This window comes from Phasianus colchicus, chromosome 14 (assembly GCF_987193195.1).
Source record: "Phasianus colchicus chromosome 14, bPhaCol1.hap1.1, whole genome shotgun sequence".
In the NCBI taxonomy this organism is placed as follows: Eukaryota; Metazoa; Chordata; class Aves; order Galliformes; family Phasianidae; genus Phasianus; species Phasianus colchicus.
The window spans coordinates 16,663,423-16,682,723 of record NC_143449.1 but is presented as its reverse complement, the minus strand read 5'-3'; the positions used below and the strand labels follow the sequence as shown (position 1 = coordinate 16,682,723).

Genomic DNA, 19,301 nt, shown 5'->3' with positions numbered 1-19,301 from the left:
GGAAAAGGCAAAAAAAAACACCGATGATGTAGGTCTGTACCTGCCCCATTATGGGATGTGACCTGGTGGTTGCATAGCAGGCAGGGCACACAGTGTAGTGCTCAGCACTGCGGGGTTGTTGCCTCCTCCTGCAGCAGAGCAACCCCTGCTGCCATGATGTGTGCTGGCACAGCCCTGCGACAGCAAAGCTGTGTTGACTTTGTGTTTGTACAAGAGGATGGCTATGCAGGAGGTCGGGATGAGCTGAGATGAGCCTGGAGCCCCATGCTGAGCCTCAGCACAACACATGCATAGCACAACACATAGCTGCACCTCCCCAGGGTGCAGGATCTGGCCTCCACTCTGTCCCGCTTCAAAGAGGTTTGGCTTCAGAGGGCACAAGGAGCTGAGGGTGCTGCGGCCATTCTGGCTGCTTTATCCATTAGTAATTAGGCAGGCATTGTCTGGCTTTGAGATTAATCCCACTTTTAATTATTTTGAAACTGTGTGAGATTTCCCAGGCATTAAAGATTATGTACACGCTTGCTGATTCCACAGCAATTATTCTAATGTAATGATGTCTATTAATACGCTTCCCAGCTTGCCATGCCCAGAGGGGAAATTCCCAGTTTTTCCCTACAGAGCACACATCTCCTGCATGGTTTAGGACCATCCACCTACCTGTTCAGAGGTCCTGGATGCTGGACTCCAAGGTCCCAATTCAGATATTCTATGTTGCTTTCTGTGCAAATAACAGCACAGGGGTGCAGCTATGGCACAGCACCACATTACAGGATGGAGAGCAAAAGGAAATGAAAAGCTGTTCTGAAATCTCACCTTTTCTTTGCTCTAAACATCCCTTGAACTCTTCCTTACAGCAGCTCTCATCAATCTAAACTTCAGTACCAGAAATCTTGTTACTCACTGACAGAATGGATCTTGTGCCGCTGGTCCCCAAATCTGTGCTGTGGGGTTCATCATCAGAGTCCTCTGCTCACAGACATCTTCACAAGACCTTATTTGCAGTCCTATGAGGGAAATGGGAGTTCAGAGAGCCGAGCTTTTATACTTTGAAAGTGAGCACTCAGCTCTCACCATACATGCTTTGCTTTGCAGCATTTCATTGCTCATTGTACGCACAGGGATCAAACTTCACCTGTCCGTCCCACCGCACCGTGCAGAGCTGTGCTGCAGATGAAGCTCCTGGGCAGAGCCCACAGGTCAAAGCTCTCAAAGCTTTGAGCCAAATTTGATTTCAGAACTCATCACTCGGATCCCTGGAGATGGCTGAGCAGTGGTGTTAGCATTGTGGCAATGCGGTTGATTCTGAACTCAAGAACTGCATTAAAAGAGATGATGCTCTCTCCTGATGAAGCTGCTGGAATGGGGGGAGCTCTTCAGGAAACACAGAGTTGAGTTCCACAGGGCAGTTTGGGTGCTGTGCCATAAGGGAGAAGTGAGGAGCTCACAGCTCAGCAGAGAAGGGGCACTGACTGCAAGGAGGAGGTTGAAGTCCATCATCCACTTGGAAGTGGTCCTTGGGGGTTTGGGTCCATGCATGGCTGAGCCAGGCTCCTGCAGTTCCTGGAGTTGGAGGGATGTATTGCTTTTCTTCTCATTTTCTTGGTGATTTTGTGATATGCTGCACTGCATCCTTCAGCTCCTGTTCACGTCCCATCAGTTTTGGTAACCTGTTTATTTCAGAGGTTACATGAAATAGGAAACCAGTTCACTTTTACTCAAAAAAGACTGGAATCAAGTACATGTCATGCTGTGCTAAAATATATGATGTCATATGAAAAGACTGCAAAGTTCACTGACATACATCAGCAGAGCAGTTCCCTTCCAACAACCCCTGTGTTGAATCACAGAGTCATTAAGGTTGGAGAAGACCTCTAAGATCATCCAGTCCAACCCCAGCCCACCCCACCATGCCCATAACCACGTCCCTCAGGGCCACATGCCCACGGCTTTGGAACACCTGAAGGGACAGTGCACCCACCACTCCCTGTGCAGCTGTGCCAGTGCAGCACCACTTTTCTGCACAGATCATTGGCAGAAGTCTTTAAATCAGCAGAAACCACCGCTTGCTCTCCTGAGAAGCTCAGAAAAGCAGTAAAAACTGCACCAATCACTGATGCAGAGAGAGCTTAGAGCAGCTCTGCCCTCAGAGGCTGCAGTTCAGACACACTTCAGAAAAGCCATGATTATAAATTCACGTATTTGCCTGTCAACAGCTATTGCATTTGTGTCAAAATCAGCATTCACTGTGAACCACACCGTTCCCAGCACATCTTCAGATAAGGAAATAATCACAGGGAAATCAGAAGACTGCAGTTAAGTTTTATTTATCAGTTCTATTGTTAAATTACACAATCAAAGTCAGTGGATTGTAAATCTACACGGTAAGACAGCATCTACAGTGGGAATCAGCAGAATTTGATATGATTATGACAAAACGGTATCCTTATATTGGTACATCCTCTATATACAATTGACAGTATACACAAAGGAAATGCAACTAGTCGCTGTAAACCATGCACACCACAGCAGGATAACAAAATGCACCTTCTGCAATGGGCCCTCAGCTCACCCCCAGTTCAGCCCTGTTTACAGCAGCGCCTTTCATTTTAAAGAGCGACTTATTTCCCCCCTGCCAAAACCAAAATCCAGCCGAGACTTCATATTGGCAACTGTGGTTCTCATCAAAATAATAAGAATTAAAAATCAAACACAAAGAACTGCTGTACGTGACGCGATGCTCTTTTCCCCGCTGCTGCTGCAGGGTTGGGTTGTGCCCAGGTTGTGGCGCGGCACGGAGCACAGAGCTGGGCCACATTCCTACAGCCTCTGTCCTCACTCTGTGCCCCTCTTTGCTTACCTACTGTTACAGGAGATAGTGCAAGAGAGCCGAGAAGCACCGCGCACACCGGCACTGAGATGGTGCGAAGCTCGAGAGCGCTGCAGCCCACGCGCAGAGCCTGCGACCGCGCTGACTCGAGAACCAAAGTCTTACAGAGGTGGGTTTCTTTTTTTGTTTTGTTGGCTTGTTTTTTTTGCATAGAGATTACAGGAGCCCCTCACCTCCTGCTCCAGCAGCGCCCGCGTCCCGCCTCGCCATCCCGTGCAGCTATGGCTATGGAATACTTCTCCCCATTGTTCCAGTCATCGCTAACCTGTCGGCACTAAGAAGGGCTCGAGAGCGTAGAAAAAAAAGCCCTATTTTTACACTGTGTAGCAAAGATTTACTGGAAGTAAATCCTAATTCAAGTTTAAATCTACTTCTTCAGTCGAGCGATTCTCTTTATAATATTGCTGGGATTAGAGAGCTTTATGACTTCTTATAGACGCCATACAAAGAGCCGCAATACGACCTCATCTAGTTTATATCACCAATTATTAAAGAATGATAAGCTCAGCATTATGTACTCTAATGGGTAAGAAGGACTTACAGTCAGATACTGTCACAAGATTGTAATTTGGAAAAGGCTTTATGAAACACGAGGATGTAACTCCTCCGGAATGGCTAAAATCACAGCGCCCTGCAGGCTCTGGAAGCTGTGTTTTCAATGTTGGCATTGAGCTCAGAACAGCGTGTTTTGTGTTTTAAGTATGAGACAGACAGAGCTGAAAACTCTGAACAGTGGCAGGTAGAAAAAGTTTAAAATTTTTAATATTTATATAATGAGAGAAATTACTTCTATACCTTTTTGAAAGCCAATATTGTACATAAAACCGGTTGGTGTTTTTTCCCAGACCTTTAATGTTCCCTTCGTTGTCCATTCATTAACTCAGTAAATACCATGATCAGTCGGTGCCCTTCGAAAGCCCATTATTAAATAAAATTAAGATAAAATCAAAAGGAAAAGGTTTTGCTCGTATACTGCATTGTGAGAGTATGCAAAATGCTCACCGTTAGGAAATGAGATTGCTTCCCAGATGGATTTCAGCAGAGCATCATAAACATATGCCAGCATCCCGTTTTGTATTCATAACTAATTTAAGGATTTTTTTTTTGTTTTAAATGAACGTCCAAGCAACCATTTCCGATGAGCTTACTTGGCTCCCGTATCCCATAAATAATCCAACAAACCTAAAAAGGACAATTTAATTACACACTAGGATTAAGTGTTCCACGTACAGTACGACATTTACTGCAAAGGCAACTGCAAAGGCAACATTTTAACCTCTTTTTGCTTCCAGAAGCATCTTCCATCTGAACCACTGCCGGCTCCCACGTGGGCGCTGGGTTCCGCTTTGCTTTCGGTGTCCTGAGAGCGTTCCCCTACCGCCACCGCTCCACGTTCCCCAGATAGTCAGTGCTGGAGCTGTTCTCTCCCTGCTCCCGCAGGTGCGCCTGCTTTGCCCGCAGGATCTTGCGCTGCTCCTGGCGTTTCCGCCGCGCCTCCTGGTGCTCCTTCTGCCTCATGTACTGATAGCGCTGCAAAAACAGGTCTTTTGCATAATCGTACAATTCCATGTCTAAAAAATTGAGGGCCTCGATGCGCTGCTGAGTCTGCTCGTCTATCTCCACGCTGGAGGCCCTTGTGCTATTGTACTGCGTGAACGGCGAGATGAAGTTCATGTTAAAAGTCTTCTCAAAGAGATACTGAGTCTTCCTTTGAAATTCGGTAAGGCCGAAGAAGGCCATGCGTTTCAGGTTCTCCTTGGCACTGTCCAGCAGAACCTTGTTTCTCTGCTCCTCCGGCATGACCGACAGGTTGTAGCATCCCACCAGGCTGAGGTCGGACAGCATGCGGACCTGGCGGTTGTTGGCGAGGTTATAGGGGCAATCCATGAACTCCTGCAGGGAGCAGCCCGACCAGTCGTCCCCCGTGTAGCAGCTGGGCAGCTCCTCGGTGGTGGGCGAGCGCCCGTCACAGACGTGCAGGGATGCCTTCCACGTGGCTCCTCGCTGCACGTGCCGCCATTCGCTCAGGTACCGCGAGACGGGGTCACGCAGGATGGTGATGTAGTAGAAATTCCTGCAGAGGAGAGAGAGGCAGAGCGGTGAGTTCTGTGCTTCTCGAGCACGAGGCACACGAACACCCAAAATCAACAGAAACTTGGGGCAATCTGCCCAGGGGAGTCACTGTTCCTGGAGGTGGTCAAGAACAGTGGAAATGTGGCACTGAGGGATGTGGTTACGGGGATGGTCAGGGTGGGGTTGGACTTGGGGATCTTGGAGGATCTTTTCCAACCTTACCACTACAGAGATAAAAGGAACCCCAGATTTCCCCCTGTGGAGCTGCCCACGTGGCAACAAGCCCATGTTGGGTGCTTCAGGAGATGACCTCTTGATAGGAGAAGGGGAAATGGTTTCAAACTAAAAGTTAGGAGATTTAGACTGGATATAAGGAAGAAGTTTTTTACAATACGGGAGATGAGGCAGTGGCACAGGTTGCCCAGAGAACTGGTGGGAGCCCCGTCCCTGTAGACACCCAAGTCCAGGTTGGATGGGCTCTGAGCACTGATGGAGCTGTGTGTGTCCCTGCTCAGTGCAGGGAGTTGGATCAGACGGCCTTTAAGGGTGCCTTCAAACAATTCTATGATACAACGACCTCAGAAGCACTGCCAATATAGCTCCTGTGGTGGAAGCCTCAGCCCATGCAGGGCACTGGTTCTGGTTGTTCCATGGCCACTCCACACCACTCACATCTCCAGGAGAGCAAGTTCAGGCTGCTCCCCACTTACATGGGAGCTTCACGTGACAACAAGGTGTCATTTCAAGAACAATTTGTATTGTCTGCAAAATGATGCTTGTTTGATGTTTGTGCTGAGCAGCTGCACAAGCCAGTGCCAGCAAGGAGGGCATTTCCTACAGGACATTTCTTCTCAAGCCAGATAAAAGATGTGTCTGCAGATGCCCCAACCTCCTCACACTGACATGCAGAAAAACCCAGGCAAATCCCATTGCACCCACCTGCTTTCATCTGATACAGAGACAAGAGAGGAGAGATAAGTGAATAACAGGAAATTAAACATGTTGCAGCATTTTGTAACAGAAATGCCCAAGGGAAGTGGTGGCTTTTGTTTGGTGCACGGGGGCACATGGGGAACTTGTATGCATTGCTGTGACATGGCAGCCAGGAGATATGGGACACCTCACCAAGATAAAAGCAATTTGCTTAATTAAACTGAATTAAAGTGGCTCAAAAAGCAACCGCCCTGCTCGGGAAGCCCACTCCTCCAGGACAGGGATGCCATACACAGTGTCCTCGGTGCTGCGGAAACATGAAATGGGATGTTGGTTTGCTCTCCGAGTGACATCACAAGCAGCCACCCTGCAGCTCAGCCTCTGATCCGCGTTTCCTTCAGCATAAAAGCCACTAGATGTCAATGTTTTACAGAAAATTGTCTCTGGATGGACTCGAAAGTGAATCACAGGCGTATCCAATAGCACGAGGGAGAAAGAAAAGCAGAGAGTCACCGTTCCTCTTCTCATCTAGGGCACTTGAGCTTATAAATAAAGGAGGAAGCACAATAAACTCACCAAACCAAATAAAGCTGAGGAGCCCAGGAAGGCATCAGCAGCTGGACATGGTGGCACCTGCTGTCTGGAGGGCGAGGACACAGCCATCAGCACAGCCATGTGCCTGTGGGCTCACCTGGCTCCCAGAGCTTTGACTGGGGATGTAAACACACCAGCTGAGTCAAAGCCTCAGCCCATGGCCCAGAGGAAAGGTACTTTTGGCCCAAAAGTGTCATTGCAAAGTGTGGGAACACAGGAGCAAGGCAAACCCCTTCTTCAACACCTGCCAGGACTTCTCACCCTTGGACCCACTTTTTTGGACCTCACACTAAAATAATGACTTGATTTTTAAGCAAGGATAAATTGGTGCCATAGCTGAGGCATGCCCTTTGTGTAACACACAGCAACAAACTGCAAATGACTGGAGAGGCCACAGCAAAGCTCTGCTCACTTCTCTGTACAAAGATCATGCTTCTGGATGGGGCCATGGGGTGCTGCTGGCAGAGTGAGGTGGCCACAAACCCATGCTCTGAGGTCATCACAGCAATCAATGGGGGGTTCACACACGAAGGGATACAAATCCTGAGCCAAGATTGATGTACTGAGCATCTTATCATAGCTCCTATTTCTCAGCTTCTCTCCTTTTGTGCGCTTTGGTCACAGGCAGTGACAAAGTGCCCCACTTGGCTGCTGTTGTAAAAATAAGATGTGTATGTTGGTGGAAAAAACCATGCTGTAATGGAGCACCGTCACTGCGGGGGGCTGATGGCCTCAGCCAGGCAAGTCTCTCCATTAGGAGCTGTCAGAGAAGTCAAAGGAGAGCAGCTGAAGGTGGCTGCACAGTGCTGCTCACTTGGCTCTGCAGAGAGGTGCAGTGGCTGGGCTCCCTGCAACACCATTTGCTTATGGATTGCCCCACATAGGGCTCGTGCTTTGCCTGGCCTGAGCACAGCATCCTCAATAAGCTCAGGGCTGTACTTGTGCCAGGCTGCACGTCCCCAGCTGAATCCCACTTTCGAGACACGGGGTCAATCTCAGATGTTTTGAGCATTTGTACTCTTCTTCAGTTTTGCTGTTAAAGTTCTACTGGAAAAGGCACCATCCCTTTTGCGAACTCCAGTTTTTGGGTCAGCCCCAAGCTACGCTCATCCAAGTTTGAAATCACAGCAGATCTCAAAAGAAACCACACCACTGTGAGTTTATCTGAACTGAGCTTCAAAAAGTCCTGAAAGCTTTAATGTGTCACCAAGCCAGGGCTGGATTCGGCCATCAGCACCCAGAGCATCCTCCTGCTGCAGCTGGGAGGCAGATTCAAAGCCTGGCAATTATTTTTAGCTCTGTGCGTAACGGCTTGTTCCCTCTGCCGCCTTAACGAGGGGGTGTGGAGTTCCTGCCCATTCCTTGAAGCTCTTGCTTCAGAGCCTGAGACAGCATGTCTGCAGGTAGAGCTCAGCCTTCGCTGCGCATCGCTCCTCTGCCTTACAGAGTTGTGCTCATTGCAAGTACAGCTTTCTAACAGAGTTGAGCTGGGTGCCCACACAGCACAGAACAAAAGCTTGCAGGCAACTCAGAAAGCAGGCTGGCCATGAGGAATCCGAGGTGTGCGATAGCCCTTTGCTCCTGGTACCTCCCTGCACACAGCTGTTTCCCAGCCCCACGGCTCCCTGTGCATTCAGCTGTCTGTTCCCTCGGGAAGATGGCTTTGTGCTCACAACAGTGCATCTGTGCCACCCCTCCCACACCTCTGCTCAGCACAGGGGCTGAATAACAATTTTTTTTTCCCCCCAGTCTAATGATTTTTTAAAAAAAGCTTCTTAAAACAACATAAAAAACAAAACAACAACAACAAACTGAAGCCAAACAGAGGAGGTGTGACAGCCTAGGGGGATGATGGCACTGACAAAGCCAGAGATCCTGGGGAACTCACAGCTCCCTCGTTGCTGCATTGCTGTGCCACAAAAGCCCTGGCAAACCCACCAGGGGCTGAGCACAGCAGGTCTACCTATTATACTTGTTCTTGGAAAAAGGAAAAGGATGACTTAACTCCAACAGAAAAGCTTGATCCCAGCAGACAGCACTTTTACAAGGACTACACCAGCTTCAGCTCCGCTGGTGCCAAGCAGAGGGGTATTGATCCCCACTGGAGGACTGAGGCTGTTTAATTGCTGGTGGAGGCAGAGGAAGAGTGGAGGTCAGTGCTGGCAGCTGCCATGTCTTCAGCCTGGAAACCTGAGCCTGGCCCGATAGAGCTCTGAGCTGGGGGACTTGCAATGCAAGCTGAAAGCCAAGCACTCACTCAACATTACATCCATTAGCAGATGGGTCACGGGGGGAGGGACTGAGCAACCTTTTCCCATTTCCCTTAAGAAATGAGGCTGAAGCAAAAGGGGCTACAGAGAGGGAGAAACCTGCAGCCTACGCACAGGGAGCCCACAACCTGGGGACACCCCAATCTCCTGCTGTGGTGGAAGATTTTGGCACAAAGCTGAGAACAGAGCTGTGACTTCCAGGGGACATGCCGGGACAACCCCCACTCTCCCAACAAATCTAAGGCTACCCTAGAAATTTGCTCAAGCACATCAGTTTGCATCTAGGTCAGGCTCGGCCAGGTGGCAAGGGCAGCTGGACACACAGATGGGCTTGTGCAATGAACGGGAGGCAATTGCACACGGGTGACTCCAACACGTTGGCTGGAGATGGGGGAGGAGGGGAAACTTGAGAACATTCCTCTTCTGGAAGATTACTTCCCCAAAGGGGCCCATGTGGGGACTCTGGTCTAACAGCAGAGTGTGCAACCCATTTACACTGCAGGTGAGGATGGACACTGTGAAAGACATTCAGACGTGGCACTGAGGGACGTGGTTATTGGGCAGGGATGGGCTGATGGTCGGACTCGGTGATCTCAGTGGTGTTTTCCAACCTTAACGACTCTATCGAAGTTCCCTTTGAATTGGGCAGGGGGACAGATGAGATTTGCATTGTGTCCAGTGAGAAAGCAAATTAAATGAAAATTAAACCCTGCAGCAGGAATGCTGCATATGGTACTAACAGTTAAGGACTGAGATATTCAAAAAGGAGAAGCACTCGCGTAGTTGGTGACCCGGCCCCAGAAGCACACAATCAGAAGTGACCAACAGCACATAGATGGCCAGCGTCCTCCCCACCCTTCCCATATGCTGCTCATACTCTTCAATTAAAGAACAGAGCTCATTGATCAGAGCATGTTATTTTTGTCTTTTGAAGCAGAAGACTTTGGGTTTCTTTTTCCTCTCCTGCAGCACACGGGATGAGAGGCATACAGCTCCCTTCCTCTGCACAGCTTCACAGCAGCTCCAAAGCCACCTGACCCCTGCATCGGTGGGTTTTAATTTGCAGTAGATGGGGCACGAGGCCGGCGTGGGTCTCCCTCACCCATCCATCATCCCCAGCACGTCTCCCAGAGAAGACAAAGTCAATTACACCAGGCCGGGTGCCCAGTGCTCCCGGCTCCTGCTAGTTGAGGTTAATTCCCATAAAGAGCTGCCCACAGAGAATTTGATTTGCTAATACCTCAAACTGTTCCTCAAAGAGAAGGACTGCTAATTTGAGAGAGGCAGGCATCTGTTCAGAGGTCGCCCAGAGAGAAGCAAAACGTTGATATATAACACTGCAAGTCGCACAGAGGCTTTATCACCTATGGACACAACTGCAAGGTAGGGGGAGAGCTGCAGCTGAGTGTGCTTGGGAAGCCCCACCATTGGTAAGCTGCCAAAGGGAGCAGCTCTTCAGGCTGGGAGGTGCCCAGGCAGGATGCTCTGCAGCAGTGAGCCCAAAATATTTGCTAAGCTCACTCTCAATGCACTGGAAACAGCGTCAGCTCCAGACTGGCCCCAGATGCTTCACATCAGCAAGCTGGATAACAGCAGTAACCAAAAAGCATCCCACGGTGCTTCCCTTTGCTCTCAGAGAAGAGAGGGAAGGAGGAACAAACCCCACTTCTCCCTGCAGCAGCAAACCTGTACACACTGGGATTTCTATCCCTTTGCTCTGGTGTCAGCATGGTGTTGGAGAATCATAGCATGCATTAGCTCAGAACAAGGGCCTATGAGGAAAAGAGTTAAGTATTTCAGAGCCGTGAATTAAAGCCTTTAGCAAATGTAAATTTACATTTCCTCTAAGTAATCATTATGTTTTCACTTCTATCAGCACCCAATGACTCACAGAGATGTTTTGTCTAGAAACACTAATGGTGGGGGTAGGAAGCCAGCAGCCTGCCCACGGTAACTGCCGCAGGAGGAAAGTGCCAAAGGAACCCATAAAAACGAGCTGGAAATTGCAAGAGTGGCAATTACACCAGCTCACCCATCGCCTGTGAAATTATCAAATGGGAAAGGCTCGCAGCATTCATCAAATGGGGAAGATTTGCAGCATTTTAGAGGCAGAGGAAGGCTGCGTCTTAATATTTTTCAGCTGAAGATGCCTGTTCATGTATGTGCGGGCATGGGACCTGAATGCTAATGTGCTGAAAATCAGGTTTTAAATAAGTGAGAAATATGCAGCCTCACACAGGCCCATGCCCCCAGGCACCCTCACGCACCAACCCAACGCCCGCAGCACCGCCTGCGCAGGGGAGAGCTGCCCTGCAGATCTGCCAGAGTGCTATTAATTTCCTAATTGCCTATATTATTAAGATCTCTGCAGGACACCCGTGCACGCAACTGATTCAGCAAGAACAGCAGCCCTCCTGTTTATGTTTATAGATATATATTTTAGTGGTTGTTTTTAGACTTGGCCAACAGAAGGGTGACTTGGTGGTGTGCTGGCCCCAAACCCACTGCTCCACCCCATAGAAAAGGGGATGATGTGCCCACGGAAACACCCACCTCCCACCACAACCAGCACTCCCTGTTCTCTCTTTGGGCTTGTCGCTGCAAAGCATGGCAGCCCTCCCAAAAGGAGCTGGTGAACAACCACAGTATTTACTATACTACTCACCCTGTCTAAATGCTGTTGCAGGAATTGGTTTCTGCTTGTAACTGATATTCCTGTGGCGTGGCAGGCAGAGGTTTGCAAAGCCGACACTCCATAAGCGGTGGTTTACAGAGATGGAATAGTGGCAGTTTTTCATTTTCCAGAGTCCACTCACCCTTCCAAAAATCTTAATGCCTCATTGATTCATAATGCAGTACATAAAGATTTCATTTTTTCCTGCACACAGTGATATATTATGGAGGCAATCTATTTTGCTACTGAAAAGTTTGCTTAGCAGAAAAATTTGGAGTTTTGACATTCAGGAAATTACAGCCATCTGTAAAGCACGACTGATGTGCCAAGGCCAACATTTTCATTGCACCTACGGAGCCAGGATAATGATGCTAAATATTTATCGTATTCTAAAAAAAAAAGTTTAATCCAGATTCTTGCTTATAAAAAGCGTGCACTTTGTATTAATGAAAAAGGCTTTATCCTTGTATTTGTATGAATCTTTGCTACACCTTAAGCGTGCTATGCCATGTTGTGACTTCCTAATGGCATTAACACTCCTCCCAGCTCCTCCAGGTACAAATCCAGGCGCCATGGGAGCGGTGATGGGTTGCACTGTGTGAGCTCACTGTCTTTTCCAACCTCAGTGGTTCCGTCAGTCTCTGCTTTACCACACCACTCCCCCCACGCTGGAGGGATCCCAGAGCTTCTGAGATCACCCATGTTAACTTCCAGAACTGCACACATCCCACAGCAGGGAATTAACTCCAGAGAGGTTTTCATCATCTACCTAAACCAATTCTCTTCAATAATCCATACAGGAATGAGGTTTGGCTCCTGTGAGGAAACACACGGCTGCTAACCCCATTTGCAGATACCTTCCAGCTAACACAGGTTACACCAGAGTGCTTTTAACAGCTGAACCAAGGACATGCACAGCGCAGTTAAGGCACGCGGATGCAACTCACACAGTGCTTGTTGTAACTGTCAGACAGATGGAACCCAAGGAAAATCTCTCTCGGCCTTTCTAAAATATAGTCCAAGAAAGGCATCTACTGAAAATGCATCTGAAATGTAATTAACGAGCTAGCACTAATATATTCTCATTCCCGCTGCTGAAAGGGATGAGGACGGACAACGTGCCTGCAGCTGCAGCTTGCTGTGGTTTTCATTTTGGCTTTCATTGATTTCATTTGGCGCCCTGAGACCAAATAATGAAGAAATCTGTATCAATGGAAAGCACCAAGTGTGCTCCTGCCCCACCAGGGCACTCCAGCAATATCATGGAGTGGAAGGGGATTCTCCTTTAATTGAATTGGAAATGAGACACACATTAGCTAAGAAAACTTAATCAGCGCAATAATATTAAAATGGGCCACTCAGACAAACTATTCTGATTAAGTCACTTGCAAACATTTCCATACTCATCAGCGAGACTTGTGGCGTTAATGATTTAAACTCACTTTCCTACTCCAGGGAACAAAACTGTAATTTCGTAGGAGATGATTAGAACGCTTGGAGCCTTCCCTCACACATTACAGTGCAGTCTCCTGGCAAAAGCACAGAACCCAACCCTGCAAGGACACGTGCAGAGGCACAGGAAGCCTGCACGGATGCCGGCACGTCATCAGATCCTTTGATTTAAGCCAGGAGACAGCCCAGAAGGCACCTCCCTTGCTCTCTTGCTGCTGAAGCAGTCCCAGCAGCTCCTCTGCTGCCTTCATCTCTAATCTTGACTCGCTGCACCGTAAAGCTGTGAGCTCTGTGTACCTCCCAGCACACCCGGATTTTAACAATCTCACTCACCCACAGTTCACATAACTGGATTTAAAATGTTCGTGAGATAGCAGAATGCATTTCTATTAAAGCTCTGCCAATGCATTTGTTGTGCCAGAGCTCAGCTGGGAGGGGTTTTATTTCAGCTCAGCAATCAAGGCTTTGCGGGTATTACAAGAAGAGCAGAGTACCCCGTTTCCCACATCCACTCGTTGCACCACATACATTCAGGGGAAGAGCACATTACTCAGCCTGAGCACTGCCCTCAGGAAGGCACACTCCTGCCTCTCCCACAGCCCTGACCCAACACTGGGATGTGTCCATCGTGCTCACAGGAGACCAGCATGCCAAGACTGAGCTGGCAGCCCTTCATCCCAGCTTTCCTGGCAGCTAGTGAGAGCACATTCAGCACAGCTATCAGCTAAGACACACTGTGCACCTATGGATCTCAGCAGCCTCCTATATTGTTAATTAATCTATAGCATTAAGATGTTCAAAATCCTATTTCAGGACAGACAAAACCAAATCCCATTTTTGCATCTTTTCAGTGCCATGAAGCAAGCTTCAGCCAAATGTCAGCTGCTCTGAGGTCACTGCAGAGAGGAGATGCAGCCACCAAGCCAGGCAAGACCAGGAGCCCCGCTCCATTCTGTGCCAGCTGAAGGGCAACGAGCAGCATCACCATGCAAAAAGCACAGAGATGCACTGCCCACAGACAGCACTGCTTGCTTCACCTTTTGCTCAGCCTTACAAACAAACTGATCACAACTGAAGCCCAAGGTAACCTACAGGCCTGCACCTGTGTATGAAAAAGACTGGAAGCCTTCACTTGGGTGTCTCTCTCCAGGCTGCACGCACCCCTGCTGGTGCTAAAGAATGGAAAGACAGATAAAGAATGAAAAGAACAAAGCTAAGGAACTCCAGTTCTCCTCTCCGACTAGCGAACCCAAGCACTGAATGAACACACTGAAACCACAACAAACCACAAACATTCAGGGTTATTGGAGGAGATTGATGAGCTTTCAAAAGGAGCTGCCAATGGTCCCATCCCTCTGCCTCACTTCTCAAAATAAGGAACAAAAAAAGGCAAAATCCTCTCCTTAAGCAGCAGGAAATGGCTCAAAACAGCACTGCTCTACCTGTTAGCATCTTCCAAATGATTTTCATAAGACACAGCTCTACTCCTGCATGGATTATGCTGGCTAAAAATGTGTGTGACATTTTAATTATCAAGTACAAATGTTACTGCGAGCAAGCAACGAAACAGATGGTGTCCTGAATTTTACAGTACAGCCACATTTTCCAGCTCAAATTTCCAGTTCACCAATCAGTGAGCTTCAAGTCCTGCCTTTGCTGTGTTTCCCCCAAACATCTGAAGCGTTGTAACCAAAGACACTGGGAGCCCAGCTCTGGGAGCAGAAACACAACGTGAGTCATCCTCCTCCAGGCCAATACACAACGCGTTTCCAACAAGAACCAACACTGAGCACAATTCTATACACCCCAAAAACATGGGGTGTGTGAAGTGAGAGAGCATCATTGCCCTGGGAAAGAAGTACAGGGATAAAGGAATGACTGTCCTACTCAAGAGGGAAAAGAGGTGACCTCGCTACCTCCATCTCAGTGAAGGGCTTCACCTGTCTAAGTCGATGAATCCTACCTGTGTCTCTGATAGCCCCCCATACTGCCTTCTCTTCCCCTCTGTGTGTTCTGCCCGAAGGGGAAGGGATGGGAATGGATGTGTGTTCCCTTGGTTCCGGCCAATGGAGAGTCTCACAGCACCGGGGGATCAGCAGGGAGCAAAGCCAGAAGCTTTTCCAATCCTCCTTGCTGTTCTACCATCCTGCCAAAAAATGGAACCTATGAGCAAAGCTGCCCTTTCGTGTGTTTCATTCTCCCTTTGTCATAAAAAAATAAAATACAAACGGAGAAACAGAAGCCACAGAGGAGCACAGCCACGAGTGCTACGCAGCATGGGAAGGGACAAGGACCTGGAGCCCCCCCAGCTGACCACAGCTCCACAGACATGTCCAGCTGTGCCTGTGCACATAATGGACACAGCTGCAGACTATGGGAGACCCAGCTCAAGCTGGATCTGTCCCGTGGCTTGCACATGTCTTCTGCAAAGCCCCAAAGTGTTTACAGCCCCCCAGCAAACAGGAGGAGCTCGCAGTCCAGCTCAAGCACTGCACGAGGAGAGGCAGGACATGGGGAGGGAGCTGTGGTGGAAACACGAGTCACAAATAGGCTGTGTTTTTGGCTGTCATCGTGCTGTGTGGGCTATTTCCCCTGTCAGCCTGAGCTGCCCTCTCCAAAGAGGCTCTTGATTTAATAAGCTGTGGCAAAACTTAATCTCAGATAGCTTTCCTGATTCTCTGCACCATTCATCTTCACTACTGCAAGCCTAAAACGCTGAGGGGAGATGCTGTCCTGGCTTATGGCATCATTGCTGTAATTACCACAAAGAAACATCTCTGGGAAGATGTCCCAAAAAATAAACGCTGGATATTTCCTTACTTTGGAGCACAGGTGCCCTCCTGAGCACTTCTCCCCTGCAGAACAGGGAAGCCCACCTGGGTGTTTAGTTACCAGGGTGGAAGGCAAAGCACCAGCCTTACTGCAGACCCTGGGAGCAGCTCGGTTTGCAGCAGCTCGAGATGTCTGCAGCAGGATGGAGACGTGCATGGCAGCAGCATGGGTTCTGCTCTCAGCCACGCCGGCAGCTGGAGTGCTCAGATAAATAAACCTGGAAATTGACTGCTTCTGAGTGACAAAGGCCTCCCTGCTAGGTGTTCATCCCTGGAGGGGTTAATATAAAACAATCTGATTTCTTCCCCAAATTGCACAAAATCCAATAAGCGCCAGGCAGCGGTGTCTTCTCCCATTTAGAAGATTAAGAAACTCTGTTCTACCGACTTTATCGGAACAATTCATTCCCACAAAATTACGCTGGGTTTTGAACCTGAGGTTGATACACTCCATTCTAGCTGCAGGCTGAGCCATCCGCTGCGGTGCTGCATCACAGCACTGCCAAGTGCCACCTGAGCTGGGTTTGCTGCCAAAGCACCTGAGCAGGCACAAGGATGAGAGCAGTGGGGAGCAAGAGGTTCCCCCCACCCCCAGCTGCCATGATGTGGTCCAGCAGCAGCACCTTCAGCCCCATCCCAGCCATCCTGTTGTTAAACCAGCAGCAGCCACGTAACTCATTCTGACACACCGAGACGAGGCTTCTCTTTGCTTTATTTGAAACAAAACGACACTTTCTCTAGACACCGAAATGCATCCTCGTCTCATCGTATCAGCGGAGGAAGCATATTTTTCCTCTTTATGTGAAAGGTGATATTGGGTGCATCATGCATTGAAATCGTTTGCTGGCTCCCTCCCTCAACATAAATAAGGGAAAAGTAAGTCAGGGAAGATTGATTTTAAAGATGTATACATATGCATGCCGTTCTCTAACCCAGAACATTATTAAATTCTTTCATATATTCACGCCAAAGATTGTGCAAGTAGAGATGCTATCACTAGTACTTTCCCAGAGTGAGGATTAGGGAGCCTTCCTTCTACTGAAAGCGATGTGTTTAAACCACCTGTGCTCAGCCAAGCCCTCCTGAGCAGCAGTGTACCCCGACCAGAATCCCTCTAGGCTGCCCAGCAATGCCTGCAGGGAGCCACAGCAGCAACACAAGGCCTGGCTGAGCGTGAGCTCTCTTGCACCCATCAAAGCACTGACCTTTTGATGTCTACTAAAGGCCTTCTAACTTCTTCTGCCTCCCCAGTACGCTTAGCAGCAGCCCCATCCAGCAGAGCACAGCTGAACCCCACTGGGGCAGTGCTGCCCAACGGCAGACATCTGGATTGCAAGCCATGCTACATCCAGCCAAACACCTTTATTTATGAGCAGTGTGACATCCTGCTCCCCAGGCAGGCACATCTGCCACCAGCACTGCCTTCCTGCCTGCACAAACTGCAAGTCTGCAGCAACGCTGCACAATTACCTTAAAGATGTCATGTAGGTAACTCTGTGGTAATGGACACAAACACAAACCCCAGTCCTGCAGGATTTGCATAGCGGAATTTTTATCGCGCTTCTTAAAGATTAATAATTTAAGGCAAGTTGTAACTGTGCTAAGATTTAGTCTTATGTTTTCATCACGGCTTTATATTCTCATAAATATCCAACATTCCCAAGTATATAGAAACGTGAAATGGTATTCAAGAGGAAAAACTGCAACCAATATATCTCCCATTTATGGAATCGAATGTAAGATCATATTCAAAGCGCTGCATTTACTGTCTGATTTTGAATACATAAAACACATAGCCATTACAAATTCACCTTTCCTTGCAAAGCTTTGTTCTTGCACTGACATAACTTATGGTCGGATTAGAGCCCTAAGAGCAGCTCGGACATTTTTCTTCTCCTCCGCTCCCACAAACACGACTCAGGGAGACAGGTCGTGCTCTCTATCAAAGTTGCACTTGCCACACAGCAATATTGCAACACGTCCCATTATAGTTATGTCTGCAGAGACCGTGAGCACAGACTTGGCTGCAGGCACCTCCTAATGGAATTACATAATTGGAGGCATGTCATCTAAATCTGAACAAATTGGATTCTCTTGTCATGCACTATTGAATCAAAACGGAAAGAACACTCCATGCTGTTATCTACGGTAAACCAAAGGCGGCAAATCCGGCGTCACTAATATTTTGGTAATGTGATGTGTATTAAAAACAGGGCGGGGGGAGGAGAAGAGAGAGGGTTCACGTAGGGCACGCCAAAACCACGCTGTGTGCGAAAACAACTCATCCCTGTTTGGTCGGGGAGTCACATTAATGGCTCGTAACGCTGGAGAGGAGAGAAGCAGCAGCAGGACTTTGCAGGGCTGGTCTCCTGGCAGAGCTTGGGAATGGAGATGGGGACCTCAAGGCTCTTCCACCACCTCTGTTCTGGGAGAAGCGACAGTCACTAAGGCATCTCCCCAACCCTGGCCCTGCCGCTCCTTCCCCGCCCCCGTACCCAGTGCTCAAATTAACATTCACATCCCCTGTGAGTTCTCCAGCCCTCGTAATTCGTAAGCGTGCCCTGCTTTACATTTACAAGTACATCGACTTTCATTTGGAATTACTGAAGGAATCATAACTGGGGAGCGAGAGCTGGGCTTACCCAACTGTGCATTCAGGGCAGATTTTCACTGAGCACTCAGCTCGACCTCCAGCTCTGCACGTATGAGAGAACAGAAGCATTAATTACATTACCAGAATCGCTAATCAGCTCACTGCATCTTTATATTTCATCAGCGAACCGCCGGTGCAAAATCAGAGCCTTTCTTTTCCTTTAATTTGTCTCTTCAAGCCTCACCACAGTATTTCCATGCATGCACACAGAAGAAAAAGCACAAACACATGTTTAAAGAACACCGAAGCAGCACAGAAAAAGGCATTCTGATGCCATGTGGAATTCACAGCTGCCCCAGCCGGAGGAATCACACTGCTGTGCACCACTGGGGAGCCCTGAGGACAGAGCAGGGCACGGCACACGGAGAAGCACAGGGCAGCATCCCACCAGCGGCCATCCCCACGGTAAGCAGGTCACTGCTCTGACAGCAGCAGGGGGTACCTGCAGTACAGCTTGCATGCTGCAGAAAGCCAATTTTTAGAATGACATCAACACGCTGCACTTTAACTACAGAGGTATCAGCTGCTCTGCCCCCCACCTCCAGCACCGCCGCGCTGATGCAGCAGGTGTGCAAAACGCCTGTTTCTATTTGGTGTGAGGGAGAAATGCTGTCACATCAGCCAATTACCACAAGTTGTGAGATCACACAACAGGGGGGATGCGATAACTGTCCTGCCCTCTGCCTGCAGTGCACCCCCAGAGGAGCTGGCTCAGCACTCACGTCGTGCTGGCAGGGGCTCTGGCAGCACTGCAGGTTGCCACATGCAGAGTCCTGGTCTGCAGATCTAGCAGTGAGTGCAACTGCTTGCTGCTGGAAGGAGCCGCTGATCCAAGTACATCAAGGAAGCACATGAAGAGCATTATGGAACGGAAGGAGCGGTGAGGTGCTGGAACAGGCTGGTGCTGTGGTCATCAGCCCTGGAGGAGCTC

The 19,301-nt window shown here is 48.8% G+C and overlaps 1 protein-coding gene across 1 annotated transcript in view; it reads right to left on the bottom strand.

Annotated features, from left to right (window-relative positions):
* Positions 1-2,313: 2,313 nt before the first annotated feature.
* HS6ST2 (heparan sulfate 6-O-sulfotransferase 2) overlaps positions 2,314-19,301 on the bottom strand; it is a 102,452-nt gene continuing 85,464 nt past the window's right edge. Inside the window, exon 2 of the mRNA XM_031594224.2 lies at positions 2,314-4,964. Coding sequence (XP_031450084.1) covers positions 4,265-4,964 — 700 coding nt within the window. The 3' untranslated portion in view covers positions 2,314-4,264. The remainder of the gene's footprint in view (positions 4,965-19,301) is intronic.